Source organism: Solenopsis invicta, chromosome 3, assembly GCF_016802725.1.
Source record: "Solenopsis invicta isolate M01_SB chromosome 3, UNIL_Sinv_3.0, whole genome shotgun sequence".
In the NCBI taxonomy this organism is placed as follows: domain Eukaryota; kingdom Metazoa; phylum Arthropoda; class Insecta; order Hymenoptera; family Formicidae; genus Solenopsis; species Solenopsis invicta.
In genome coordinates, this window is record NC_052666.1 from 2,883,815 (window position 1) to 2,910,866 (window position 27,052).

General features: G+C 32.6%; 3 protein-coding genes and 1 pseudogene across 4 annotated transcripts; 2 read left to right on the plus strand and 2 right to left on the minus strand.

Annotated features, from left to right (window-relative positions):
• Nucleotides 1–4,940: 4,940 nt before the first annotated feature.
• On the plus strand, nucleotides 4,941–12,479 carry LOC113003828 (annotated as a pseudogene).
• LOC113004847 lies at nucleotides 10,926–26,070 on the minus strand. Of its 2 annotated transcripts, none has more exons than XM_039446963.1 (2): nucleotides 25,193–26,070; nucleotides 10,926–11,008 (listed from the first exon to the last, which is right to left on the minus strand). In XM_039446963.1, the coding sequence occupies exons 1-2, from the start codon at nucleotides 25,810–25,812 to the stop codon at nucleotides 10,981–10,983; spliced, it is 648 nt and encodes a 215-aa protein (XP_039302897.1). In that variant the 5' UTR covers nucleotides 25,813–26,070; the 3' UTR covers nucleotides 10,926–10,980. The 2 variants fall into 2 exon arrangements, with proteins under 2 accessions (XP_039302897.1, XP_025995152.2); XM_026139367.2 differs by lacking the exon at nucleotides 10,926–11,008 and adding an exon at nucleotides 24,514–24,978 and having other exon boundaries at nucleotides 25,193–26,065.
• On the minus strand, nucleotides 16,890–19,890 carry LOC113003241. The gene is made up of 3 exons (XM_039446901.1): nucleotides 19,658–19,890; nucleotides 19,220–19,531; nucleotides 16,890–19,103 (listed from the first exon to the last, which is right to left on the minus strand). The coding sequence occupies exons 1-3, from the start codon at nucleotides 19,781–19,783 to the stop codon at nucleotides 16,905–16,907; spliced, it is 2,637 nt and encodes an 878-aa protein (XP_039302835.1). The 5' UTR covers nucleotides 19,784–19,890; the 3' UTR covers nucleotides 16,890–16,904.
• On the plus strand, nucleotides 20,084–24,148 carry LOC120357143. Its single transcript, XM_039446951.1, has 8 exons — nucleotides 20,084–20,367; nucleotides 20,730–20,881; nucleotides 21,509–21,586; nucleotides 21,837–21,972; nucleotides 22,335–22,438; nucleotides 22,530–22,764; nucleotides 23,630–23,851; nucleotides 24,058–24,148. Exons 1-6 carry the CDS (start codon nucleotides 20,118–20,120, stop codon nucleotides 22,686–22,688), a joined length of 879 nt encoding a protein of 292 aa, XP_039302885.1. The 5' UTR covers nucleotides 20,084–20,117; the 3' UTR covers nucleotides 22,689–22,764; nucleotides 23,630–23,851; nucleotides 24,058–24,148.
• Nucleotides 26,071–27,052: the final 982 nt, after the last annotated feature.

Consider the following 27,052-nt stretch of genomic DNA (forward strand, 5'->3'; position numbering starts at 1 on the left):
GATTTTATTTAAAAAATAAAGATACTATCACTTGCATTTTATTTGTTAAAAGTAGTACAGCAATTATTTCAAAGAGCAACATATTCTCTTTATAAATGGCGCAATTTACAGATTTCATACATTTTTTGGGAAGAATACATTTAGGTTGGATTAAATAAATAAAAAATATTTATTTTTAAGTAAATACTACTTGGGTTAGAAATAGGAAGATTTTTCAATGAAAATGCAGAAATACAATCACTTAGGTTTTGTATAGAAATTAAAAAGAGTACCACATGGGTTAGCATAGAAAAATTTCTTTGTTAAAATACAGAAATAGTATCACTTGTGTATTTAGGTAAAATTAAAGATAAGGTGCGCGCACACACATAAATACCGCCTTTTTTTACCTTTTTTTTTGAAAAGGTAATTTTGTACTGATATCACGCGTTTTGTAGTGTTAAGCAATAATATACTTTTGTAGACTTAAAGTTAAACGTAATTACCACATAGGTTAGCATAGAAAAATTTTTCTGTTAAAATACACAAATAGTACCACTTGGGTAAATACTACTTGGGTTAGGAATACGAAGATTTTTCAATGAAAATGCAGAAATAGAATCACTTAGGTTTTGTATAGAATTAAAGAGAGTACCACATGGGTTAGCATAGAAAAATTTCTCTGTTAAAATACAGAAATAGTACCATACGATATACATGCATCACATCACATGAGATGCGCATGACGTGCATAATGCATTATATATCCTCGTTTAACGTTTGTTAGTTGAAAAACAACAAGGATAAATGATGCATCGCATGTTATGTTATGCGTGAATCGCATGTTATGTTATGCATGAAAAGGAACGCACCCATAATCACATAAAACGGCTATAATGAGCACCACTCCGTGTCGAAAACATATACAAGTTTCTCTTAGCGACGATCGGCAAAAAGAATGTCGTTTGTCCCGCAAACCGAGATATATTGCCGATTCAGTTCAGGTTACGGGTTAGGAAAGCCATGATATCACGACCATGATGTAAGAAGAAAGGTGAAACAAGTAACCAGATGCGCAGTAGACCATACTCTAGACCAATCAGAACTGGGTCCAAATTTTGAGATTCAATATGGCTACGACTCCGGTACTGGGACGTATGTATACTTGTATATATACGTGAATCTGAGATAATTGGTGAACCGAAGAAATTCAAAGCTACTTAAAAAAAGAAGAACGTGAAGATAAGGTTGAGACTTTGTACATTAATGAAAATTGTGATTTCAAATTTTTTAAACTTGGATTAGAAAAAATTTGGAAAGTTATAAGAATGAGCTTATGTGTATGGCTAAATTGTTATATTTCATGTTTATAACAACAATGTTTATTGCAACAGTGATTTGTGTTAAAGATAATAAATTTCAAGTATTTTTACATTTTTATATATATTTTTTTTAACAACTTCTACATTTTAAGTATGTGTGACTACATATGATTGTTTCGTATTTAAATTGCGCGGATATATTTGGACCCAAATTTCATTGGCGCATCACATTGAGCCACGCCTCTTACCGCGCATCGAGCCGCCGACGATGCGCGTTGTTTCACCTTGTTTTTTACATCATGATCACGACAATTATTGTCGCGACACTCGCGGCCATCATGATGCATCACATGGTTGCATGCGGGCTGATATAGTGTAGAGTCCCTAGAAGTAGAGAGTCTGGACATCTGCCCCTAAAATGTCGGTGATGAATATGTCAGTGTATGTACATATATGTATACATATGTATACCTTATGTGTGTGTATGTTTATCATTGTGTGCACATAAACGTGTTGTATGCTGTTATCGCATTGGCTAAAGAGGATTAAATAAGGATCCGTATTGGTGCTGCCATTTTAGGTGCAGTCCACGTGGAACCCCGAAATGTCCAGACTCTCCACTTCTAGGGACTCTAATATAGTGTAGTAACGAGCGCCACTCGTTACTCGTGTCGAAAAAATGTACTGGACAAGATTCGCTTGGCGACGATAATAATAATGACGTATCTTAAATGTAAATCGTCGAGATTTGGACTTTGCGTCGCGATATCTCCGCTCGTAGGGCACGGAGAGAAAAAATAAAAACACTTTTATTATGCAATTTTCCTCAAGCTATCGATTGAGACTACTAGGAACTTGATCGGTTCAGCCGTTACTGAGATCTGATAATCTCATTATGCTTGAACTCGCTGACTCGCGTAAAAGAGGCGCTGGTCATTCTCGCTGACGCTGATGATGACGCTAACGCTGATGATGACGCTAACGCTGATGAAAAAAAAAAAAAAAAAATACCGCGAGACGCGACCGCGCCTCCTGATATATTCGTCTGGCGTTAAACAGGGAAAATAACAAGCACATTTTGTGCGTTTACACTCTAAATATAAAGATAAAAATTCTGTACGAACTAAACAACTTATTAATAGTCATTCGGTTCGTAACAATGCATTATAATATATATTTATTTGTAAATAAAATTAAGAATTCTGAATTCTTTATAAATTTTATCTATATAAATTTAATAGCTTATTTTTTTCATGCGTCCCTATTATATTTCTTACAAATCAATTCTGCGCGATATATGAAAGATGAAACAATTATTATTATAATTTTAAATGTCTTCGAAACCATACTATAATTTGCAAATACATATCTTTAAAAAAAATACGACACTATGTGTTTTCTTTACACCAAGTAATTCATCTCGTTGTTTTGTGCGTAAAACTATTAAAGTACAGTTTGTCACAAAATGAATAGTAAAGTTTACGAAACATCTACTACCAAAATATGCTAAAATTAAATATGAGATATGTCAGAAACTATTGATTTTTTAATAATTCTACTTTATATATGCCAGAAAAATTATATTATGTAAAAAAAACTATATCATTCCATTAAAAGAAAACAAAGTTGAATCAGACATTCAAAGTTTTTTCACCGAAAAAAAAATCTATCATAATGCTATAGAATAATTCTCATGTTCTTCTATATCATGTAATTTTTGTTAGATAAATTTTTTGCTACGTCCACTTCTCTCTACCAATATAGAATTTAAAATCTCGGTTTAATTTATTTTCCACGTTCTTCCAGAATATAAAAATTGGAAAAGGATGAAGATTAAATTAAATCAAGATTAAAGTTAATCCAATGAAGATAGACAATTAAGTCTTTAACGAGCAGTTTTTATTTCGCCCAATAATATAATTTGAAAAAATTTGTTAAATTATTATCAATTATAAAATTGGAATAAAATTAGTTATGTATACATTCAAACGCGTTTCTTACTACACAGAGCTTTCATCAGTAAAACTTAAAAATACGAGTATGTTATTCATGGTAACCTGGTTAATCATTGCAAATCACAAAATCCCATTTTGAGCCTTCAATGTAAATTTTCGAGATGAACAAACCAATAAATGAGTAAATAAATACATAATAAATAATAAAATGGTGAAAAATAAATTACTAACAAATAAAACAATAATACAATGCGGTCCATGAAATAAAATAAAAATTTAAAGAATTCGAATTGAGAAGTTAATCTATTTTAGTGTTGAACATTATTCTCACGGTTTGAAGAATATTCGAATTGATAATAGTTATTGCCTCGAGCTGTGCACTTCAATAAAAATTATATTAAATTATCGCAATATAGCAGCAAACAAAAGTTTAATATAATTCAAAAAGTGCATAAATATTCCTTCTCGTAAACTCTAAACTCTATGAATAACCGAACAGCTCGAAACAAATAAAGGAGTTCTTTAAACTCTTAAACGGTGACTTTCTAGACACAAGTAAGATTTGTTCTTCACTCGCATGTTTCTCTTTTGACCTCTCGTCGTGCGTAAGGAATGTTACTAATTTCACTTCTATTCACAAACATTTTCTCAAGACTCTCAAAACAGGTTAGACGGAGATGTATTTACAACTTTAAATATTTCCGATTAACATAAAACTTTTTGCTAACAAAGAATTCCAAAAAATGCTAATATAACTGAAAAGAAAACAATTTTTTATGAATGAATGGAATAAAAAGTACAAAGTAAATTTCTTATATGAGAATCTGCTATAAAAAAAAAGAATTTAAAAAAAAATTTTGATTTGCCGCATTACTTTCCGTTATACATTTTCACGAGTCTCGATTTTTATATTGAAAAAAATTGTTAGCTTTACGTTTTTTTTTGTAGTGATCGCAATAACCTTACACGTGTTCTAAAGTCAATGACCTCATTTTATGATAACAGTTATCATCAATACATTAAAAGATGTAACATTCCATTTAACATTCTAACGCAACTAAAAATAATTTAAGTAACTAAAACAGTTATCTATTAAAGTTGTATTTATTTTTTTCAATAAAACTTTGTATTTTTATGTATTATTTTGGGATAGCTGCTGCCGAGATAAATCCAACATATAAAATTAAATCCAACGAACGCGATTTTGTGCGAACAAACGTATAACTTGCTTCGAAGAAAATGCAAACAATACTATCGTATTGGCGTGCAGTATTGAAAATCGTTCAAGTTTACAAACACAATAAAATGTTACAAAGTTATCCACTTTATCATATTTTATTATTTTTCAAAAAAAAAAAAACAAAATCTTACGCATCAAAATTTTATTTATCATACTTCCCTAACAGCACATGATATTTAATGAATATTGCGATATCGTATAAATATACGTACGATATTATGATATAGGAATATTCGTACGATATCTAGAATATTCTAGAATATTCATACGATATATATCGTAAAATATTGTAGAATATTCGATAATACGATATTATGATGTTATAGGAATATTCGTACAATATCTAGAATATTCTAGATATTGTACGAATATTCCTATAATATCATAATATCGTACATATATTTATACGATATCACAATATTCATTAAATATCATGTGCTGTTAGGGAAGTATAATAAATAAAATTTTGATGCATAAGATATCTTGAGCTGTTAGGGTTCGATTAATTCTTTTATTGAGAATCGCTCTCCTGTCGATTATATCCCCAACTTGAAGACAATCCGTACAGACAAGCCAAAAGGTGACCATTTTCTTAATAATCGTGCAAAAATAATAACGCGATAAATATAAGAATGTACATAATCTTGAAATATAAAATAAAATCTTTGTCTTCTTTTTTTTTTTTTCATTATTACTCCGAGTTAAGCTCAACAAAACGGAGCCATAAAATACATACAGAAGATAACTGCTACTTAAGATAAATATGTTTGCTAGGATAAATACGATTAAGTGCCGTATACACGAAGACGGCGTGGAGAGAAGCAAAATTCGACATTACAGACATAATTAGTAACGTGGTCCCCCGCGATTTATTTAACAGCCTCTCATCCCTAATCCCTCGCGGTTTTAAGTCATAGTACCAGCAGCTCTGGCGTGGCAGATAAAGCGGCCTCCGCGTCATTCCCCAACAACGAAAGCGCGAGCGGTACCGCGCACTTTTCTGGGGACGATGCAGCGATAAGCGTTCACTCGTGATATAAATCGACACGATATATAACACGCACATCGATATAACGAGCGGGCCAAAGAACGTGCGGCGCGGTGCGGTGCGGTACGGAGCGCGACTTTTTGCCTGTAGTTTACCTCGCGACAGTTTACCAGCACGTTCGCGATAAACACGAGCGACTACTGATTCTCCCGCGGCCGAGGATCTCTCCTCCCTTTCGTTTCTCTCGTGAATCAGTTCCGTTCCTCGATGACGATGGGCACCACCGTGACGGCGGCGGCGCGCGTCAGCGACGCGACGTCGAAGCCCTTTCTGGTTACCCTGCCGGATAAGGAAAAGCAGCATCACGTGTCACAAGTCGAATCGAATAATTCCGTGGCTTCCGACAAAGGAAGGAAGCGCTTTCAGTTTCTAGTCACTCTGTGCGGTGAGTAAGAGATGGCGAGCGTCGCTTTTCCAACGAAATCTACATAAAACGACCATAAACTTCACACTATCGTTCGCGGGGTACGCGAACATATATTCCGTTAACACAATGTATTCTTGGCACTTCCAAATTCTTGGCAATTATACTTCGGTTCTTGGCACTTAAGCTCAAGATCACGTTGACAAAATATTCTAGAATAACTGATCGCTCTCCTCCTTGTTTTCTCTGTTCTACGGGAGATGAACTGCGACTGAAACTTAGAGGTTAAGTAGTTTAAATTATGGACACGAGCTTCTATTGCGAGTAATAACGATGATAAAGCCGTCCGTAAAGATAATTCCGCCTTTTTATAAGTAATATGGATTGCGCTCCGTTATATTCGCGATTAAGTTCATTTTCAGCCGTCAAATTAGAGTTTTATTAAAGGAGATTAATCATGTCGCGGTGTTTCAATTTGGTGGAACATGTCGGAAAAAAAAAACCGATGTTATAAATTATTTTTCGGTCTTAAGTGCATTCTGGTTGACATATATTAAGTTGTTTTTAAATATAATTACCTCCGATTACACATCTGCAAACAGTAGTATAAAACTGTAATATTATAAAGTTCGTGTAATTTAAACTATGAGATTTCAATTTTTTCAGTCAGTAAAATTAATTTAACTAATTTTAGCGATTCTTTCATTTTCTTAAAATATAGCAATTTTTAACTTTATCAAGCCCATAATACATATGATGAACTTATGTTGTACTAACATAACGGCAAGAGAGTTTAAGTTTTTCATCTACAAAGATTAAACAACTTTTGGCACACAATTGACACATGAATTTTGTGGAAAAAAAAACAACAACAACCGCGTCTAGGTTTGCTTAAACTGAAACACATGTGACAGCTCTAATTTTTCGCTAGACTATATGATGGCAAACTTAGAGGGTTGAAATTTAACGCACGCATAGTAGGTCCATATATTGTACGAGTATAAAAGGTAAAACATTATGTATAACAATAATTTATATAGTTTGTATTTTACATACATTACAATCTATTCTGTTCAACCAACAAAAAAAATAAAAAATAAAAAAGATTAACAATACAGTGGATCTACTACGCGCATGCTAATTTTCAACCCTCTGAGTTTGCTTTCAAATGGGCTAGCGAAAAATTTGACCTGTCAAATGAGTTTGAATTTAAGCAGATTTACACTGTAAACAGCGGAGTGTCAAAAATGCTTATATGTAAAACATATTTTTCAAAACAAATGTTTAGCGAAGAAAGATGTTTCAGCTTTAAACGTTTTATTATTTTATTGTTGAAAATTTAAACACCATGATGTTTTAACTATTGAAAACGTTTACAAGTATTTTACTCTTTCTTCTTAAACAAAAAGGAAATGTATTATTGTTTCAGTTAAACATATAGTTTCCTTACGCGTTAAAAAATAAAACATCTTATTGATATTGAACATTCAAGAAAGTGAAACGTTTTTAAAACATTCTGTTTATTAAAAGTGTTTTAATACTTGTAACGTTAAAAAATGTTTAACCTACGTGTTTTCAATTCAAGACATAATATATATTATTTAGAATATAAAAAACATGTAATATATACAAGATGCATAAAATTAAAAAATTTGTTATACTTATGCAATCAAAATAATGTACATTATATTTAATAATTTATATATACATTATGTATAGCGCCATGATTTTTTTAAAGTATCATATATTAAAGTATTTCATTGAAAAAGATTTTGTGGTAAAAAGTGTTGCTGATATAAACTTATTATTTAACCCATAATTTCTGTTTTCACCTAATTAAACAACGCTACATACCTATATCGAATTATTTTGTAAAAAGACGCACTAAACACTTTTTAGCGTTTAACACGCACAATTAAAACTAAAACATGATTAAGTATTTAAAAAACGGAGACAAAAAAACATTTTAGTATCTTAAAATTAAACATCTACTTTTATAAGTGTAGACGCGAATATTCTTTTTCATAAAATTCTTATGTCAATTTTGTACGATTTCCGTGTGTCAACTTCGTACTACTTCCTTATTAAATAAATAAACAAATAAAAATCCATTCATACATGTATGAATTACTTTTTTTTAAATATAAAATTGTCTAAAATTGTTGAAAAACAAGAATAAAATTTGCATAACTTTCTTTAACAAATTGCACAGTTTAAAAAATAACAAATATATTATTGATAATATTAGATCATTTTACACGTTTGTAGCTTTCTAAAATTGTTTTGTTTACATTTTCCCCTTTCATATTTTTCTGGTAGTGCGATTTGGAAAATAAAATCACTGTGCAACAAAAAACCGATACATCTATCCGTGAGAATTAACAATTACTATGAAATCTTTATCTAAAATATTAACAGAGATGATTCATGATCTTTTTTACATTGTTTTAAATATCGTAAGATAAAAAAAGTAGCGTTGGACGCAACAAAACTATGTATACATAATGAATGTTCCCACTTTTTACCATCGGAGCATGATTTACCGACGGATACGTATTTCTAACGTATTATTATATTAGAAATTACAAATGCGTACTCCAATGGTAAAAAGTAGGAACATTCATTAATAATCACCCTGTATATTAATAAGGTACCAAAAACACATTTAAAATGGAAATGTGCTTAAAAATGTGCACTTTTAACCTTTTAATCTTATAAACTTTGTTATTTAATAAAAATGCATAAAAATATATTGTGTTACTGATATAGTTTATCAATTAATTTAATAGTTAATTCCTTTCTTGTGGGACCCTGTCTAAATTTTATTATTACTGCCTACTGTACCAATTTTGGAATACAATTTCCCAGACACTCTTTTTAAGCTACATATGTTGTGAAAAAATGTTAATTAATGCAAAATATAAAAATAATAATATAAAAACTGCTATACCATCTGATAGAAGATACTTGCTACTTTGTATTCACGCGGTTTTAAAGTTTTATTTTTAGCTTTTGTTTATTATCTGAAAAGTGGCATGCCAGTATTTATGACTTTCCGCTATTATTTCCTCTATTTGGATCTTAAGTAATTTTTAAACATTTTCGACATTATCTCTCTTTTAAGGTGACAAAATTTTACGTTTTGAGCAACGTAGAACCTTTTTTTGAATTAATAAAATATTTCTTTCCCGCGCGTTGATGAAAATGTGCCGTTTGTTTACAGCTGCGCTGGGTGGTATGCAGGCCGGTATAACGCTCGGTTGGACGTCGCCGATTCTGCCATACCTCACATTGGCGGAATCCTTTCTCCCGGAGAAATTGTCCGAGAATCAGATCTCGTGGATAACGTCCCTGCTGGCGTTGGGCGCCATCATGGGCGCCATACCGGCCGGCAAGATCGCCGATCAAATCGGTCGGAAATGGACCATCTTTCTGACGGCTGTGCCATTCGCCACATGCTGGATCACCTTGCTCACGACTGGGAACATCATCAGTATATACGTCGCTCGATTCATCGGTGGCATCGGCGCCGGGGCGGCCTGCGTCCTCGTGCCAGTTTACGCTGGTGAAATCGCCCAGGCGTCGATCCGCGGTGCTCTGGGCGCCTTCTTTCCTCTGCTCTTCTCTTCGGGAATTATGTTCTCGAACGTGGCGGGCGCGTACTGTTCCTACGTAGTCTTCAACATCGCCTGCTGCGCTATTTTGGTGCCTTTCGTCCTGGGTGTGCCGTTCATGCCGGAATCACCAATGTGGCTGTTGCAGAAAGACCGTAAGGTCTAGGCCACGAAAGTGCTGACGATCTTGCGTGGATCGCATTATGACATTACGGGGGAAATAACCGTTATCCAGAACGACGTTGACAGGATGACGAACGCGTCGGGTGGTTTCAAAGATCTCGTTGGGACCAAGGCTGGGCGTAAGGCTGCATAGGACTCATGTTCTTTCAGCAACTATGTGGCGTAGACGCGGTTCTATTTTACACGGTCAACATCTTCCAGGCGGCAAACAGCACGATCGATCCTTTCTTGGCGACCATCGTTATTGGACTTACCGAAGTAGTAATGACAATATTCGTCGCTACCGTAATCGACAGGTTAGAGTCTACTTCAATATGACATATTTCTCACAAATCGGTTAGAAATTTTAATAACTTTCTTGAATTTCTTGAAATTAACGTTAACCCTTACTAGCCAACGTGGGGTCACTTGCGTTCGAGCAAAATTTCTCGCATTGCGTACGCCGGTACAGTACGTGCTACACGCACCTATACCCCGCCTAAAAAAGAAAACTTTATTGATAGAAGAATATGGCGTCGCAATAACGCTTTTTAACTGTTATTTTAATAGTTATGTCGGTGTGAGAAATTCACAGTGCATGGCTGATCCCAGCTTGACTGGTGAAGGTGCTAAAATTGGAAGTAAATAATTTTTTATTTTTTTATAACATTTTATTTTATCAATATATTTACACAATTGTATAATCCCACGTTGACTAGTAAGGAACAAAAAAATTACGTTGGTTAGTAAGCGTTGAAAATAAAAAGTAGTCTTTCGATAGGTTCTTCTTATATAACGTGAAATACCAAGTTCATTCTGTACAAATATAATCCTATAAACTTTCATTTTTAACGAACAAAAGTAATTAATTTTCAAACTTTTTCAAATAATTAATTAATCTTGGAATTAATGTATTAGCCATTTAACAGTTATGAATCGTCTTTTCTCTTTTTAGATTCGGCAGAAAGCCGCTCCTGATAATATCCGGCACATTGATGACCATTTGTCTGAGCGTCCTGGGTTACTACTTCAAGCTCAAGGATGGAGGAAGTGACGTGAGCACCTTCGGCTGGCTCCCACTGACTAGCCTCGCTCTCTTCAACATTGTCTTCTCGATCGGTTACGGGTCCGTGCCGTTCACGGTAATAAGCGAGATATTTCCGCCGGAAACTAAGGGTGTTGCCAGCAGTATGTCTATTGTGGTGCACTGGAGTCTGGTGTTTGCCGTCACCAAGCTGTTTCCAACTATGGAGGACAGGATGGGCCAGGCCGCGACCTTCTGGACGTTCTCATGCTTCACCGCCGCTTCCGCAGTCTTCGCGTACTTCGTAGTACCGGAAACGAAGGGCAAGACGTTACAGGAAATACAAAGCAAGCTTAAACGAAAGCAAAAGTCGAAAACGGAGTATCAGGTCGAACCGATCTGAAAATACCGACGCATTCTGCGTTCACCTTGTCGCATTGTTGCAACGCCGAGATCAAGGAATGATCGACGGAGGTCGAAACGCTAAAGTGGCTGGCTGATGAGGGAGAGATAAAGAAAGAGCAAGAGAGAGAAAGAGAGAGAGAGAGAGAGAGAGAGAGAAATGTTTTATATATTCTTTTTACATGATTACTTATTTATCGAACGTTAACCTGGTTTATAGAGCTCCTTGTCTTTTCTACACGCAATCATTGTACGATTGTATTGAATCTTTAAATGTGTAAATAGCTACTATATGTAACCTGCTCAACAATTTCGCATACACTATTGCTTGAAAGTGTAGCACGCAAGTTCAGTTTTTGCTGAGACAATCTCAACTTTTTTCGTACACAATATGTGTAGTTATGATAGAAGAAAGATGGCGGTCGTGGAATATATCTAGAGTAACGAAATATCGTCATATCTTGTATATATCTTGTATACAGTTTGCATTGAATTCTAAGAACAGCCGTTAAAGTTACTTCATTACAATCTAGACATTGTAGGACGTTACTGGTCAATATAAGTGTCCGTTGTGTTTTTATAAGTCGAATTAAAATTTTGAAGATAACAGAAATTTATACAGGTGTATACTCTCTGAGAAGTACACTACATGTTAATTTTTAACGTTAGTTTAAAGACCTTGAATGCAAACTTATGCAAATAATATTATTGAATTTAATGTGTATTATTATGTGCGTATGAATTCGTCAAATAAAATCGTGTTATGTGTTATTGTAGAATCGGTCGTCCGCCGCGTGGATCCCTTTTGCGACTTTACACTTATTTTTGTGAACCTTGTATGACGTTTATTATAAGTACTAGAAGCGGAGAAATTATTTTAAAGTTTTATTTAAAAAAATATTTTAAGATAAAATGTTATTAAAAAAGAACTTTTTTTTTTTAATAAAACGTATTTTACGAAATGTGTGCAAAACCTTGTGGCACTTATTTGTGTGTAAAATCTACAAAACATCATTAATTTTTTTTCAAATAAAAGTGCCTTTCGTCACATAAGTTGTTAGTATTCCACAATTCCCTTGCTATTCCACAAACGCATCCTTTTTTCCTCTCTTCAGTAAATTGTAAATACGTTCTTTTTATATACCTAATGAATTTCCACCTATAAGGTGATTGATAGAACTCTATGACTAATAAACTGGCGTTAGTTAGAATTGTATCCCGTTAATGTTTTCTGAACCATCAAGAAACAAAGTATTTTACAACTCCCTCCTCCCCCTTTATACTATATTTTCTTATTTTCTGTCACGAAACTATTTAACATAGTCGCAAATTATACAAAAAAAAAAAAAATTATAAACGGAAATTGTAAGTAAATTTCTCAAATAAAAAAAACATCATATTGTTGTACTCGACGATACGGGCACACACTTCACTCGCGCTAGGACACTCGAACGTGTCCTATTAGGCGAAAAAAATTGATATCATTTTTATTAGTTTATAACTACAGTTTGCATATTCCACATTCACGATCTTTAATGGGAAAGGATCAAATGTGTTTAATTAGAAGCTTGATTTTTATGAAAATATTGCTTACATATCGTTCTTTTATTGACAGTAACCTACATGATATTATCAGCAATTTGCTGTAAAAATATGTCTGCAAGCTTTGCTCGCTTTTTGCCGACAATTTGTTGCCATGTTATATTTATAAGCTGTGCTCGGTTTTTGATGGCAATTTGTCGTTGAATTATGTCAACAAGTTTTGTCGCCAAAACATAATCTTAATGCGGACCTAGTTGACTTCAAGTTGCTGAATATTTTTAATTAAATTTGCTAGCAATTTACAGGCAAATTTCTGACGCTTTGCTGACTGGGTATTTACGAAAATATAGGTATTCATCATATTTTATGTAAACAAGTTATGTAAACAATACAAAAAGTAAAATTGTTAGTGAAAACATTGAATAATGGAACTTTTGAAATGCATAGTACATAGAATTTTTAAAAATACGGTAGTGTACATATAGAACAAATTGTATTAAAAATGAAATATGAATATTAAATCTTTTTGCAAAAAATCTTGATTTATCAATTATTTTATCAAATTAACATTTGAAATGTCATTTTGTCAGATCCCATATTTTTTACATATACTTTGTTATTTTAGAAAAACGTTTTGAGCGTTTTATATGATGTATACAATGTTATTTCCTTATTGAATTAATAAAATTTTATGTCGCAAAATTTGGTATTGATATTACCGACAAAGGTCCAAGTTAAAGTGAATTATATCCTGGATGTCACGCGCTACACATAAGATTGAAAGCCTAGAAAAAAAGATTAGCTCAAACAAAATTTGTATAATTGCAAATCCAGATTCAGGACAATGAAAGAGGAGTCTCTCTATAAAAATAGTTGCTGACTCTCGCAATAGATGGTGCCGCCATCGTCATGTAAGACTGTTCCTGTATCGCCAGACTGGCTAGACATCTAAGTCTGTTTGTGTATACACTTTTTACAATTAGGAGTTTTCGCTTTTTCTCTCCCAAATGTATCTCATTACATACATTTTTGAATATTGTAATGCAATATAATGCATATAATAAAATCGCAAGTACATTTCTACAAAATGCGTGCGTGCAAGCGTGCGTGCAACGAGACTCCTCTTTTCATTGTCCTGTATCTGGATTTGCAATTACAAATATTTTATTTGAGCTAATCCTTTTTTCTAGACTTTCAATCTTACTTTGAATTGCACGATATTATTCGCATATGTTATCCCTAGGGGAATAAGGTTTCATTTTGTGTATATATATCATAGATTTTGCACACTAAGCAAATATTTTCATCATGTGACTATGATGTAAGAAGAAAAGTGAAACAAGTAACCAAATGCGCAGTAGACCATACTCTAGATCAATCAGAACTGGGTTCAAATTTTGAGATTCAATATGGCTATGGCTCCGGTACTGGGACGTATTTATACTTGTATTTATACATGAATCGGAGATAATCGGTGAATCGAAGAAATTCAAAGCTACTTAAAAAAAGAAGAACGTGAAGATAAGGTTAAGACTTTATACATTAATGAAAATTGTGATAATTGTTATTTCAAATTTTGTAAACTTGGATTAGAAGAAATTTGGAAAGTTATAAGAATGAGCTTATGTGTATGGCTAAATTGTTGTATTTCATGTTTATAACAACAGTGTTTATTGCAACAGTGATTTGTGTTAAAGATAATAAATTTCAAGTATTTTTACATTTTTATATTTATTTTTTTTAACAACATCTACATTTTAAGTTCGTGTGACTATATATAATTGTTCCATATTTAAATTGTGCGGATATATTTGGACCCAAATTTCATTGGCTCATCACATCGAGTCACGCCTCTTACCGCGCATCGAGCCGCCGACGATGCGTTGTTTCACCTTGTTTTTTACATCATGCATGTGACAGCTCGTCATGCATGTGACAGACATAAACGAACTAATATTCAATATGAACGACCTCTAATACAATATATTTATTAGCAATAGTAAAATTAAAAAAAAAAAAAAGTTGCAACTATAAAGTTGTAAACTGCAAAATAAATCATTACATTGGTCATATCATGAGTTTAATTAAAGTATGATAGAGACATTATAGTTATTAAATTTCTCCAATTTGAGTTTTTCCATGGTAGCATGTCGATTCGTGTCTTCTCTCTCGACCCAGCGTCGAGCGAGGAAGATGCGCTATTGAAACGCTCCCCACTACTGTCCGCCCGCACCCCAACCTCCGCCATGCTGCCAAGAAACACGTACGTGCGCGGCTTTGCGTGCGCGGCTTTGCGTGTGCGGCAGTCAAGCGTCAGCGCGGAGTGTACGCGTAAAAGGTCGCATGGTGCAATCACGCGTGATGGAAACATTTCATGGCGTGAGAGTAACGTGATAATCTCGCCGTGCGCACAAGAACGTATCACGCTGCCCTCACAATGTGATGGGAGCACGCTGTGGTCAATCACAACGTGATCAAACAAGACCCTCTCATATATTATATAAAATTAATAAATTAACAAAATACTATATGAATTTCCAATTACGACGTGTGATCAAAAAGTAAGGTGACTTTTTGAATTTCGCGCGCTCTGTACACTCTAATTTCAAAATTTTTTTTTTGTGTTGGTACACTCGTCACGATCATATGTTCACAGTTTTGACTATATAGCATGTGTTGTTTTTATGTGAGAGGCATAAAGGTTAGACTCGTGTTTGCGTGCTTGGCGATTTTTTGCTGTTGAAAATAATAGAGCAGAGAGTTTGTATAAATTTTTGTGTAAAAAATGGTATTAAGTGTTCAAAAACTCTTGAAATGTTGACAGTGGCGTACGGTAAGTCAACTTTGAGCAAAAAAAATGTTTATAAATGGTATAAGTTATTCCAAGAGGGCCGAGAAAATGTTAACGATGAACCTCGCACTGGACGCCCCAGCACGTTAAAAACCGACGAAAATGTTCAGGAAGTGAAAGAAATTGTGTTGAAAAATCATCGAATCACGATTAGAGAAATAGCTAATGATCTTAACATATCGTTTGGCTCATGCTAATCAATTTTAACGGATGTTTTGGGTGTGACACGTGTGTCAGCGAAAGTCGTTCCAAAACTGCTTAATTTTGATCAGAAGCAGCGTCGCATGAACATCGCCCAAGACATGTTGAACGACGTCAATGATGATCCTGATCTGCTCAAAAGGGTTATAACTGGTGACGAAACATGGGTATATGGTTATGACGTCGAAACCAAAGCCCAATCATCCCAGTGGAAGAGCCCAGGAGAGCCAAGACCGAAAAAGGCACGCCAAGTTCGTTCGAATGTGAAGGTTCCCTTACGAAAAAAAACACTGAATTTTAGGTGTTAACACTCAAATTTGGGTGTTTACCATCAAAGTTAAGTGTTAACCCTCAATATTGAGTGTCGGTTAAGCGTTGAGCATCAATGTTGGGTGTCGGTTGGGTGTGACCATCAATATTCGGTGTTGGTTTTTTGCAAACACCCAATAGTGAGTGTCGGTTAAGCGTTGAGCATCAATGTTGGGTGTCGGTTGGGTGTGACCATCAATATTCGGTGTTGGTTTGGTGCAAACACCCAATAGTGAGTGTCGGGGTTATGCATTGAGCATCAATGTTGGGTGTCGGTTGGGTGTGACCATCAATATTCGGTGTTGGATTGGTGCAAACACCCAATAGTGTGAGTGTCGATTTTAAGCATTTGAGCGTCAATGTTAAGTGTATCAGTCAGTATGTATCAATATTTATTGGCTGCGTTCAGCAAAAAAAGCTGCTTTGCAACTGTTGTAAAATTCTTTAATCTGATTGGTTTGTGCACTTAGATCCAGCAGGAACTAAGGGCAAGAACCAATCATATCAAAGAATTTTACAACAGTTGCAAAGCTGCTTTTTCTGCTGAACGCAGCCATGTTAATTTGGTGTAGACATGGAAACACTGATTAAGAGTATGCGATTTTAGTGTTTTAGTGATTTATTATTTAAATGTAAATATTGGTAAGTGTTAGTATTCGATGCTGTGATTTCTTACTGATCGAATATATATTCAATTATTGCTCCGATCGATTTATATCAGCTATATATAATTAAGCCTATTTTGTGATTAATAATTTTCGATTCAATAATGATATACGCATATATAAATTATATGTAATATATATCGTTAATAATTTATTGTACATTTTTAGTTTTACACTAAGTTTACAAATTTGTTAAAATATTTTTATATTATTAATCATTTTAATTTTAATCCGTTTCTACATTATTAACCAATAAAATAATATATTTTCTTTCGTCATCATCACCTGGTAAAAGAATACATTTGTTAGTAATCTGTTCGGGAAGTAATGTTACAATGTTATTTGTTTGTCTTACAGCGTAAGAATAACTGGCCGATGAAAAATTAGAATGCGAACACAGTACTTTATCTGGTAATATTTGAAAAGATGTACCAACAATTACGAACGAATTATTACCGGTCTCTGAAAAAACTAAAATAATTCTTGTAATTGTCATAAATTCTCCTAAATACGTACGTATAACACTATTATTTCGTTTATACATTTTGTCATAAGAATTACTGTGATAGAAGACTCCATTATACATAAATCTCGAATACGATTTAGCATTAGTTTCAATATTAGTATTGATGAGTGCTTGTATCGACAATTTTTCTGTAAGGTTTAACAGAATATTACTGCCAGCACCAAAAATTCGTAAACGAATATCATTACGAAAACAATAAGTTTGCATGTATTTACATTTATTACCTAACATATCATAATACAACTTTTTTCCTTTCTGATTACAATTCCTTGTATTAAAGGTATCGTTAAATTTTAATTTTTGCAATCTGCAATATGTTTTACAAATTTGTTGTAATACAAATTGGGAGCTGAAAAGCATCTTTCTCAATACATAGTTATAACCCTCGAATGGGAACGCTGTCCAAGCCCATACCGCACCGAAGTATGTAACTGATTTTGGTATATGAAGTAGCAAGTGCACATTATATCTCATAAATTCTAAACCATACAAATCAGGAATTTGTTCGACAAATTGTCTAATGGCTTTTTCGGCTTGAATATAATCTGCATCAGTTATTCTATCTCGTAGAAAGATATGCATTGCAAAAACCAACAGAGACCAATGATTATAAAATCTAGTTGGAAGCAAAGCCTTCAAACACGGCATGGAATAATAAAGGAGAAAATTTTTGAACTCGGATGCCTTCCAAAATTTTAAATCATTGATCGATCTTGGTGTTCGTGTTACTTCGCGTGGTGGCTGAATTGATGTTAATTTAGAATTAAAAACATCTCTCTTTGTACCAATATACCAAGGACCAGCAGGATTATAAAACCAAGCGTTTAAAAAAAATTTTGCAACTCCAAGTAGCACTGAGTGCATGTACTCTGGAGGAAAAGATTTAATAATATTGAAAATTGGTAAAAGCATTAATAATGATACACCTTTAACGCCCCGAACAATCGTATGCTCTGTAACTGCTTTTATAGCATCTCGTTCATGTTGATTCTTAGATCTTTTACGGCCTTCTTCAACATATATACGGGCGTTACCATTACCTACGTTTACTGTTTCCCCTGGGCATAAACAATATGAACATCCATATTCACCGTTATATTGATGTATATTTTGTAATGCACACCGTTCTACAGAATCTACGGATGCAAGGAAGGTGTGTACTCTCACAGTTATAGGTGCATCAAAATCAGGTGGCAAACAATCGAAACCATTTTCATGTAAATCTTTCAAATCATCTACAAATGGTTTCAAATATAAATCCATTACAGGTCTTTTAGACGAACACCATAAACTTGCAAGCAAGATATTCTCTTTACGTAATCGATATGGTAATTCATTGATTGCCACTTGAATAGGACACATCGATATTTTTGACGACTGAAAAATATTAACTCCGTCAGCGTTCCATTGAAGAGTTATATCATAATTATTAATAACATTACCATACAGCTTTCGATAAGCTTGTCCGCTATTTACATCTGAAAGAACATCAGGTTCAGCGCAACCCCTTCGTAATTTATGGAAAAGTGGACTTGATAATAAATCTCGTAATTGATCTTTCAATGGCATGTGAACGAAATAATGTCCATTACGTTTTAAATTGATTTTTGCATATCGTACATAGCAAGATGTACAATTATTATAAGCCCTCTGTTCAAAATCTATCAATATATAACATTCAGGGCAGTAATAAAATGTTTTCACGTTTATAACGGAATTCATTTTTTTTAAAAAACAATATTTTGATGAATTTAATGTAATCGGAAGATGGCAATTAATTAATTTCAATAAGTCATCTAACGCAGCATCTGTTAGACCATGACGAATGACAAAACTCATGATAAGGGTGTCACTCTCTTCTTGAGTTAATTGACAGCCATTATAAATCGGTTGTCTCATCTATAAGAAATTAAAGTAAAATAATATTATAAAATAGTTATCCTTATTCTAGTTTTCAAAATTTTAAAAAATCTTATTTTTACATATAAATGTAATTAGATTTATAGCAGCCTTACTTGTTCGTCAGCTGTGTCAATCATGGGTTTATCCTCAAAAATAATTTCATCATTAATATCATTTTGTTGTTCATCGTTTTCTTCATTGTCATCATCGTATCGTTCGTCATAAGCATTTTCATCAATACCATTCTCGTCATCTTGTTGGTCGTAATAAACATTTTCGTCATTGTCATTCTCATCATCTTGTTGATCATAATAAGCATTTTCGTTGTTGCCATCCTCGTTGCCTTGTTCGTAAGCATTATTTGCATCATTTTCATTACCACTTTCCTGATCAATATTCATATTGATTGTTGCATCATTTATTTCCTATAATATAAAAACAGTAATATACAATTTTATTAATATATTATTGATTATTTGTTAAACGGAAAAACGCACGCGCGTTTGTGTGCGTTGTGTGTACATATGTTATTTATGCATATAAATGTATACCTGATTAAGTTGCATAAATTCTTCTATTTCCATTTTCTTTTTTCTTCGAGAATTTATTGTTGTTTGTGGAATGTTTAATCTTGAATTTTTCAAGTACTGCCTGTATCCAAGTGATCGTTGATTCATCGTTTCAGTAATGTAGTTAAAGGTGAATCACAGAACATGCGCATAACGGTGTACTCATGTCGCTGCATTTTGTCGATTATCTAACCTATAATCGCTGACTTTAACGGTGTACGGGGTAGAGCGACACTTTGTTCTTTCATTTCGTAAGACACGTGCCTAATCCTTACAGCACAAGATATCGTATAAATATTCGATAATATTTTAGATATCATATATGAACATCCGTACAATATTGATATTGTGCGTATATTTATAACATCTCAATATTTGTTCGATATCATGTGCTGTTTTAGGGAACTTTATCGAAATTGGAGGTTTGATAATTACCATCACAATGAATAACGATAAATGTATACTCGTTGAATTCGCAAATGAGGATAATAGTATTGCCGTCGGATTTCAAGATTGGTTAGTAAAAGATAAAGATAGCGAGGATCTAAAAACTATTGTGAAGAACAAAACGCTAGTAGAAATTTTGTGGCCGTCATGTGAGATTAAAAGTGCTCAACAAATGAAAAAGATTGTGAAATCACTGACCAAAAAAGACTGGATAACATCGGCAGTCAGAATTCTAGCATATGGAGGTATGTTCCCTAATAGCATACTTTATCTAGGGAACATTCTTAGGACGTATGGACATCCAAAGGACATCCGTACGACTTAGGAATGTCCCCTGAAAAAAATGTGCAATTAAGAATTGTCTTATAAAATTAAACATTTTAAATCTAAATTTAAATTATATTGTAGAATACAGTATAAAATATTCAATAATATGCAATATTGAAATTTATTATTCATTATGCATGTCATTGTTTTTCGGGTTAAAATACTATTGTGTTACCTTCTTGAGCAAGTTGTTAACGTAGTCCGACATCATTTTCAAATTGATGTTATACATAAAATTTTATATTAAAATATGTACGAGTTAACTATTTTTATTTTTTAGAATGGACAGATATGCACCGACAACTAGTAGAAATTGAGAAATTTGATATCAATAATCCAAGCAAGAAGAAAAGAAAGAGGCTAATGAAAAAATCTTTCTCTGACAATGAAGATAATTACACATCTGTAAAGAAACCTAAACATGATTCCAAAGTAAGTGATGATTAATGTAATTGACAACGTTATTACTTGTAATGTTTTATAATTATTTGATTTTCCACAAATACTGGAAAATCTTATAAACCATTTCTCAACAGCTTTACATATAATTTAACATACTCCTAAGTTTTCTCTTCTATTAATTTAAAATCGAATTAGTAATAATAAAGGGCTTTTCGGAGCAAAGCTGGATCGTGGTGCTAATATAAATAAATTTCTCAAACGACCGTTTCTTTAATTCTTATGAACAATAGACGTTTCGACCGTAAATGCGGTCATCCTCAGTATAATATTTCCATAAACGCATCGGTAAGCCTAATAAACATTAATTCATCATTTATGAAACGTCTATTGTTCATAAGAATTAAAGAAACGGTCGTTTGAGAAATTTATTTATATTAGCACCACGATCCAGCTTTGCTCCGAAAAGCCCTTTATTATTACTAATTCGATTTGGAATCTTGGGAGCTTATTACCTAATTTTTTAATATTATACTATTAATTTAAATTATTATTTTATTGATTGATAAAGCAAAGGAAGAGAAAATCTAGAAGCTTGGAGAAAATGTAATAAATGTGAATAAGAAAATGTAAAAAAAATATTCTTTATATACTTTACAGTTCCATAAAAAATTGAAAGTGGCGTCGCAAGAAAAAATTGCCAAACAAATTAAAGATCAGAAGCATTCGTCATACACTGTAAGTATATATGCTTGTCATTGATACACTCTCTGAGATATTCCAAGTGTCTTATCAGTAAAATAGAAAGAGAAAGACTAAGTCTTGAGACGCTTGGAGTATAATCACCGAATATGCATATCAAAACAAGTTTAATATGTACATTCGGTGCATATAAGTCCTTTTATAAGTACTATTTATAATTTATATTATAAATTTTTTTTATGTGTATTCGATTTTTTAATTAATATCTAATATTTTTGGATTTCAGTTATCGTTTACATCATCTGAAGACGAAACAGTTTCATCCAGTGATGACAACTACAAATCATTGTTGACTAAAAAGAAAAAAGAAGAACCAGTTAAAAATGTCGAGATTGATATGAAACTTCAGTCATTATCACAAAGTATGTATACATATAAGTCATTCACATTATTATTTAATGTTTAATCCTTTCATTGGCACATTTGATGTATTTAAAAGATAAAAAATTGGATTTATGTTTGCTGATAACAAATCTAAATATAAAACATTTGTAATTATCAAATCCAAAAACATTCTAAATATTTATCAAAATATAAATAAAAAATGTTTTCATTTAAAAACATTAAAACACATTAAACACATATAAAATATTAGCATAATAAATTACCAGTGAAAGGGCAAATATTGAATAATATAATTTATTAAATTAAATTAATATTATTAATTTAATTATGAATTGAATTATCTATTACCATATTTTAAATTAAATTTTTATTTTTTTAGAAGTCAATGAAGTAGAAACGATCACAGACCGAATTTTGAAGAAACTGCAAGTAATAGATAAAAATTTGTCTCCAAAGGCGCAAAGTATCTCCATGGAAGAGTTGGTATGGATGCTATATTTATTATATATATAATCATTGTATGTATTAAAAAATTTTATTTATTCAATTATCAAATATGTAATATGTTTTACAGACAGAGACATCAAAAGAAAACAATGTGGAAACTATTAAAATTTTAAAAGTGATTGCTATTAATGATATGGATAAATCAATGCAAAACGAGGAGAATATAAATCAAGATTTGACGCAAACTATTACCAATATTGAAATAATGCCGGAAAAATTATTTTAACTAAATGGAAGAATCTAAAAATAACATTGAGATGGCGGACACAATTAAAGTCGAACAGACTGAGAATACAGATGAGGTACGCATACTTATTTAAATCAAATATTTATTTCTTTTAGAGATCAATGAAGTGGAAACAGACAGACCAAATTTTGAAGAAACTGCTGACAGTATATGAAAATTTGTCTATATATATATATATATACATTGACCTCTAAAAGAAATAAAAATATATATATAATATTGGCCATGGGTATATGTTAAGTTTTGTCAAAATTCAGTCTGTCACCGTTTCCACTTTATCGACCTCTAAAAAAAAAATAAAAATTTAATTTAAAATGTAACAGGTAATTCAATTCATAATTAAATTAACAAAATTAATTTACTTTTAATAAATTATGTTATTCAATATTTGCCCTTCACTGGTAATTTATTATGCTAAGAATTTTGTATGTGTTTAATGTGCTTTAATGTTTTTAAATAAAAACATTTTTTATTTATATTTTGATAAATATTTAGAATGTATTTGAGTTTAATGATTAGAAATGTTTCATACTTAGATTTGTTATCAGCAAACAAAATAAATCAAATTTTTATTTTTTAAATACATATATACATACTATACATCAAATGTGTCAATGAAAGGGTTAAACATTAAATAATAATATGAATGACTTATATACATTACAATAATATACATATAAATAATTGTAATGTACGTATTGTATATTCTTTTTTATTAATTATACAACTCTTGTCCTATATATTCTTTTGTATTAAAATAAACTTTTACTCCAAATTTTTATGTTAGCATAGACATTATTTCATTTTCTACAAATACGTTTTTATTATACAAATAATTATTTATTTGTCGTTAAAATCAATACAAATCTTGTATATGTTCATGTTTCATGTATTATATTTTATGGTTATCTTTTACATAGAATGCAGTACCCATAGGCAGAGGAATTTCAATTCCAGACTCAGTAATGAAAAAAATCCGTACCTCAGACGTCGGAAAAATGACTTGCGACCTGATGAGTCATTTATTTACAACTCAAGAGATTGTTCATCGAGAACTGGCAAAAAAGGCAATAAAGTTGTAACAGAAGGTTCTCTTCAGAAGAAATCATTATCCACCAGCGATAAATTTCTTGCAATGAAAGGTAATCTACTTTAAAAAAGTTTTTAAAAATTATAAATTAGTCAACTAAATTATAAAAATTACTTAATAAAAACAAAAATTATGAAGCAATAATTCTTTATATGGAAATTTAAACTTTTTGATTTTTAATATACTTTCTTAAGATCATAACATATATGTATCGCTTTTCAATTGTATTTAAAAAAAATGTTATATTTATGTTTACAGATCACGTATTATGTCAATTTAAGACGGTAAAGAATGCTGAGGAATTGTTTAAAACAGCGGTGTCCAACAAGTGCAAAAATGTTGCACGAAATTTGAAGAAAAAAACAGAGTAATCTATAAAATCTAATATCTAATAAAAATATTCTGAAATGTGCAATTGGTGTAACCTACTAGTTAAAAATACATAAGATATATATAAGATATATAAGATATAAGAATGTGATATATGTATAAAAATGTGATATAAAGATACATTTTATTATTTTGAATAAAACTATTTCAAATAATTAATCTTTCATTCGCAATTTTTCAGAATGGAACTAGGCATTAACGGTCCGAAATGACAAATTGAGTGTTAACTCTCATCCACTTGAGGGTAACACTCAATTTGTCATTTTGGACCGTTAATAACTAGTTGGGTGTTTTTTTATGAGGGTTTTCTTTGGGTGTTTTTTCATGAGGGTTTTCTTTGGGTGTTAACCCTCAATTGAGTGTAACCTTCAATTGACGGTCCGAAATCACACCCAAATTTGGGCGTTCTTTTGAGAGTTTAACACCCAAATTTCAGTGTTCTTTGTGAGTGTTTAACACTCAAACTTGAGGGTTTTTTTTCGTAAGGGTTTTGCTCACAGTTTGATTACCATGGCGTTGTGCATCAAGAATTCCTACCACAAGGTCGTACGGTAAATAAGGAGTATTACCTTGAGGTTATGCGGCGTTTGCGTGAATCAATAAGAAAAAAACGTCCGGAAGTGTGGAAAGAAAATTCATGGATTCTGCACCATGAAAATGCACCTGCGCACACGTCGTTACTAGTGAGTACTTTTTTGGCCAAAAACAAGACTATCATCATGCCTCAGCCACCGTATTCATCAGACTTGGCTCCCTGCGACTTTTTTCTCTTCCCAAAATTGAAAAGGCCTATGAAAGGACGAAGATTTGCGACGATTGAGGAGATTAAGGCTGCATCGCTGAAGGAGCTCAAGGCAATACCCAAAAGTGCATTTCAAAAATGTTTTGACGACAGGAAAAAGCGCTGACACAAATGCATTGTATCAGAGGGGGATTATTTTGAAGGGGATAACATAATTTTGGATGAATAAATGAATATTTTTTTATAAAAATGAAAAGTCACCTTATTTTTTGATCACACCTCGTATATAGGGCCACGCGCTCCGAAAGATGCACCTGTTTCCCGTCAGCCAGCATCACTCGTTGATCCGCTGCGTCTGACACTGCTGGAAATAAAAGTGGTCGAAGATTGCTTGGCCACGGCGGAGGTACTCCGCAAATTTCCGCACCGCTCCTCATCCTCCGCATCCTCGCGAGCTCGAGCGTCCAACTCTCGTCAAGGTACTTGGCGAGGGAAGGATTCCTGAACAGCTCTCGGACTGCGGATACCTCCGCTCCTCCACGAAACGCAAGCAACCGGAATCGCCGATACGGGGTTTCGGCCGAGGTACTCGGCGCGTTTCGCGGCATCCCAGCCGCCATCATCATCGGCACGCACACGGCCGCGGTCGCCCTGCCGATTCGCACCTCGCCATGTCGCGTCACGGAGTTCCGCCCCTCACGTACCGCTATACACGGGAAAGACGCGCCCGCATCTAAACTCACTCGCGGTCCATCAGCTGGCGACACCTCGCGAACCGTATGTACATATCGACATGTAAATAGCCGCGTTTTCAAAAGACCCGTCCGTCCACACGCCGTTCTACTTTCATGTATCTTGTCCGTCCGCGCGCACCGAACCATTGTATTCTTTCGGTTCCGTAAGAGCGTAATTAATAAACACACATCGGTTATATCACACACACCGCCGACTCGTCATTTATAAAACACGACTCTTTCCTCGCTTCCCGTTCGAGCCTTTTCTATCGCACCGCTCCAGCGAGCTAATCCGCGCGAGAGAAAATCGGCAACATTACAGATGATTTGTCTTGTTTGATATTGTGTGTGTTCTTGGTAATTCTTTTATTCCATTTTTCTATACTTTTTATATTTATCTGTTGTTTTACTTTATTAATATTAAGAGGGGTTGCAATTTTAAAACATAAAAAAAATAATTTGTTAACTTTATTTAAAATAAAAACAAAAAGATTTATCTTTTCAAAACTTTGAGGCTATTTTTTTATACATTTTAAGAAAATTTTTTTATATTTTTTTAAAATGTTTCACTTTTTATTAACGTTTAAAAAAAAAGTAAGTACCCCTCTTAATATATGTACTGTTTGTCATGGAGGTATGCTATTTCTCACGAGATAATTATTATTCATTTACTTCGTTTTTTCTATAGGTATGTATAACTTCTAAATGCGTCTTAATTAAAACTATTTACAATACAACATAATCTGTCATAAGTTAAACTGTGGATTTCCTAATTAATCGATGATAATGCTTATTGCTTTTTTACTTTTTTTTTAAAGCCCATTAACAATTTTTCAATGATTACATTTATTGTGTCATATACTTTATTACTCTGCAATTTTAATACACATTTTTGAGGTTTTCATGTTGATTATTTGCTATGTTGATCAATATTGCTATTAAATATAATAAAAGTATTGATAAATATATTACAATTATTTTGAAATATTTGATATTTTTATTTAATAACACGCACAACAATCTATTAATACGATTTTTGAAGGTTTTAAGTAATATAAAGGTATTACACATATAAAGCTTCTTATTTAATACAATTTAATCTATTAATTTATATTTTTTATGATATGTACATTAACTGATTTTATACACGGATCAATTTTCTTTTTCGTAAATTACACATGTATATATGTTTTTGAAATATTATATGATGCACTGTTTCTAAGTACTATTAATCTGGTTCCTGATTTTCTATTGTGGTTTTGCATTATATTAATGCTTGAAAATTTTCTATTGCACTTGTGATATGCATGTCAAAATTATTTTATAAAGCGACTTGTATGAAGGAGGTAAACAGGATATTTTTAGCAAGGTAAGATTTTTATAATTC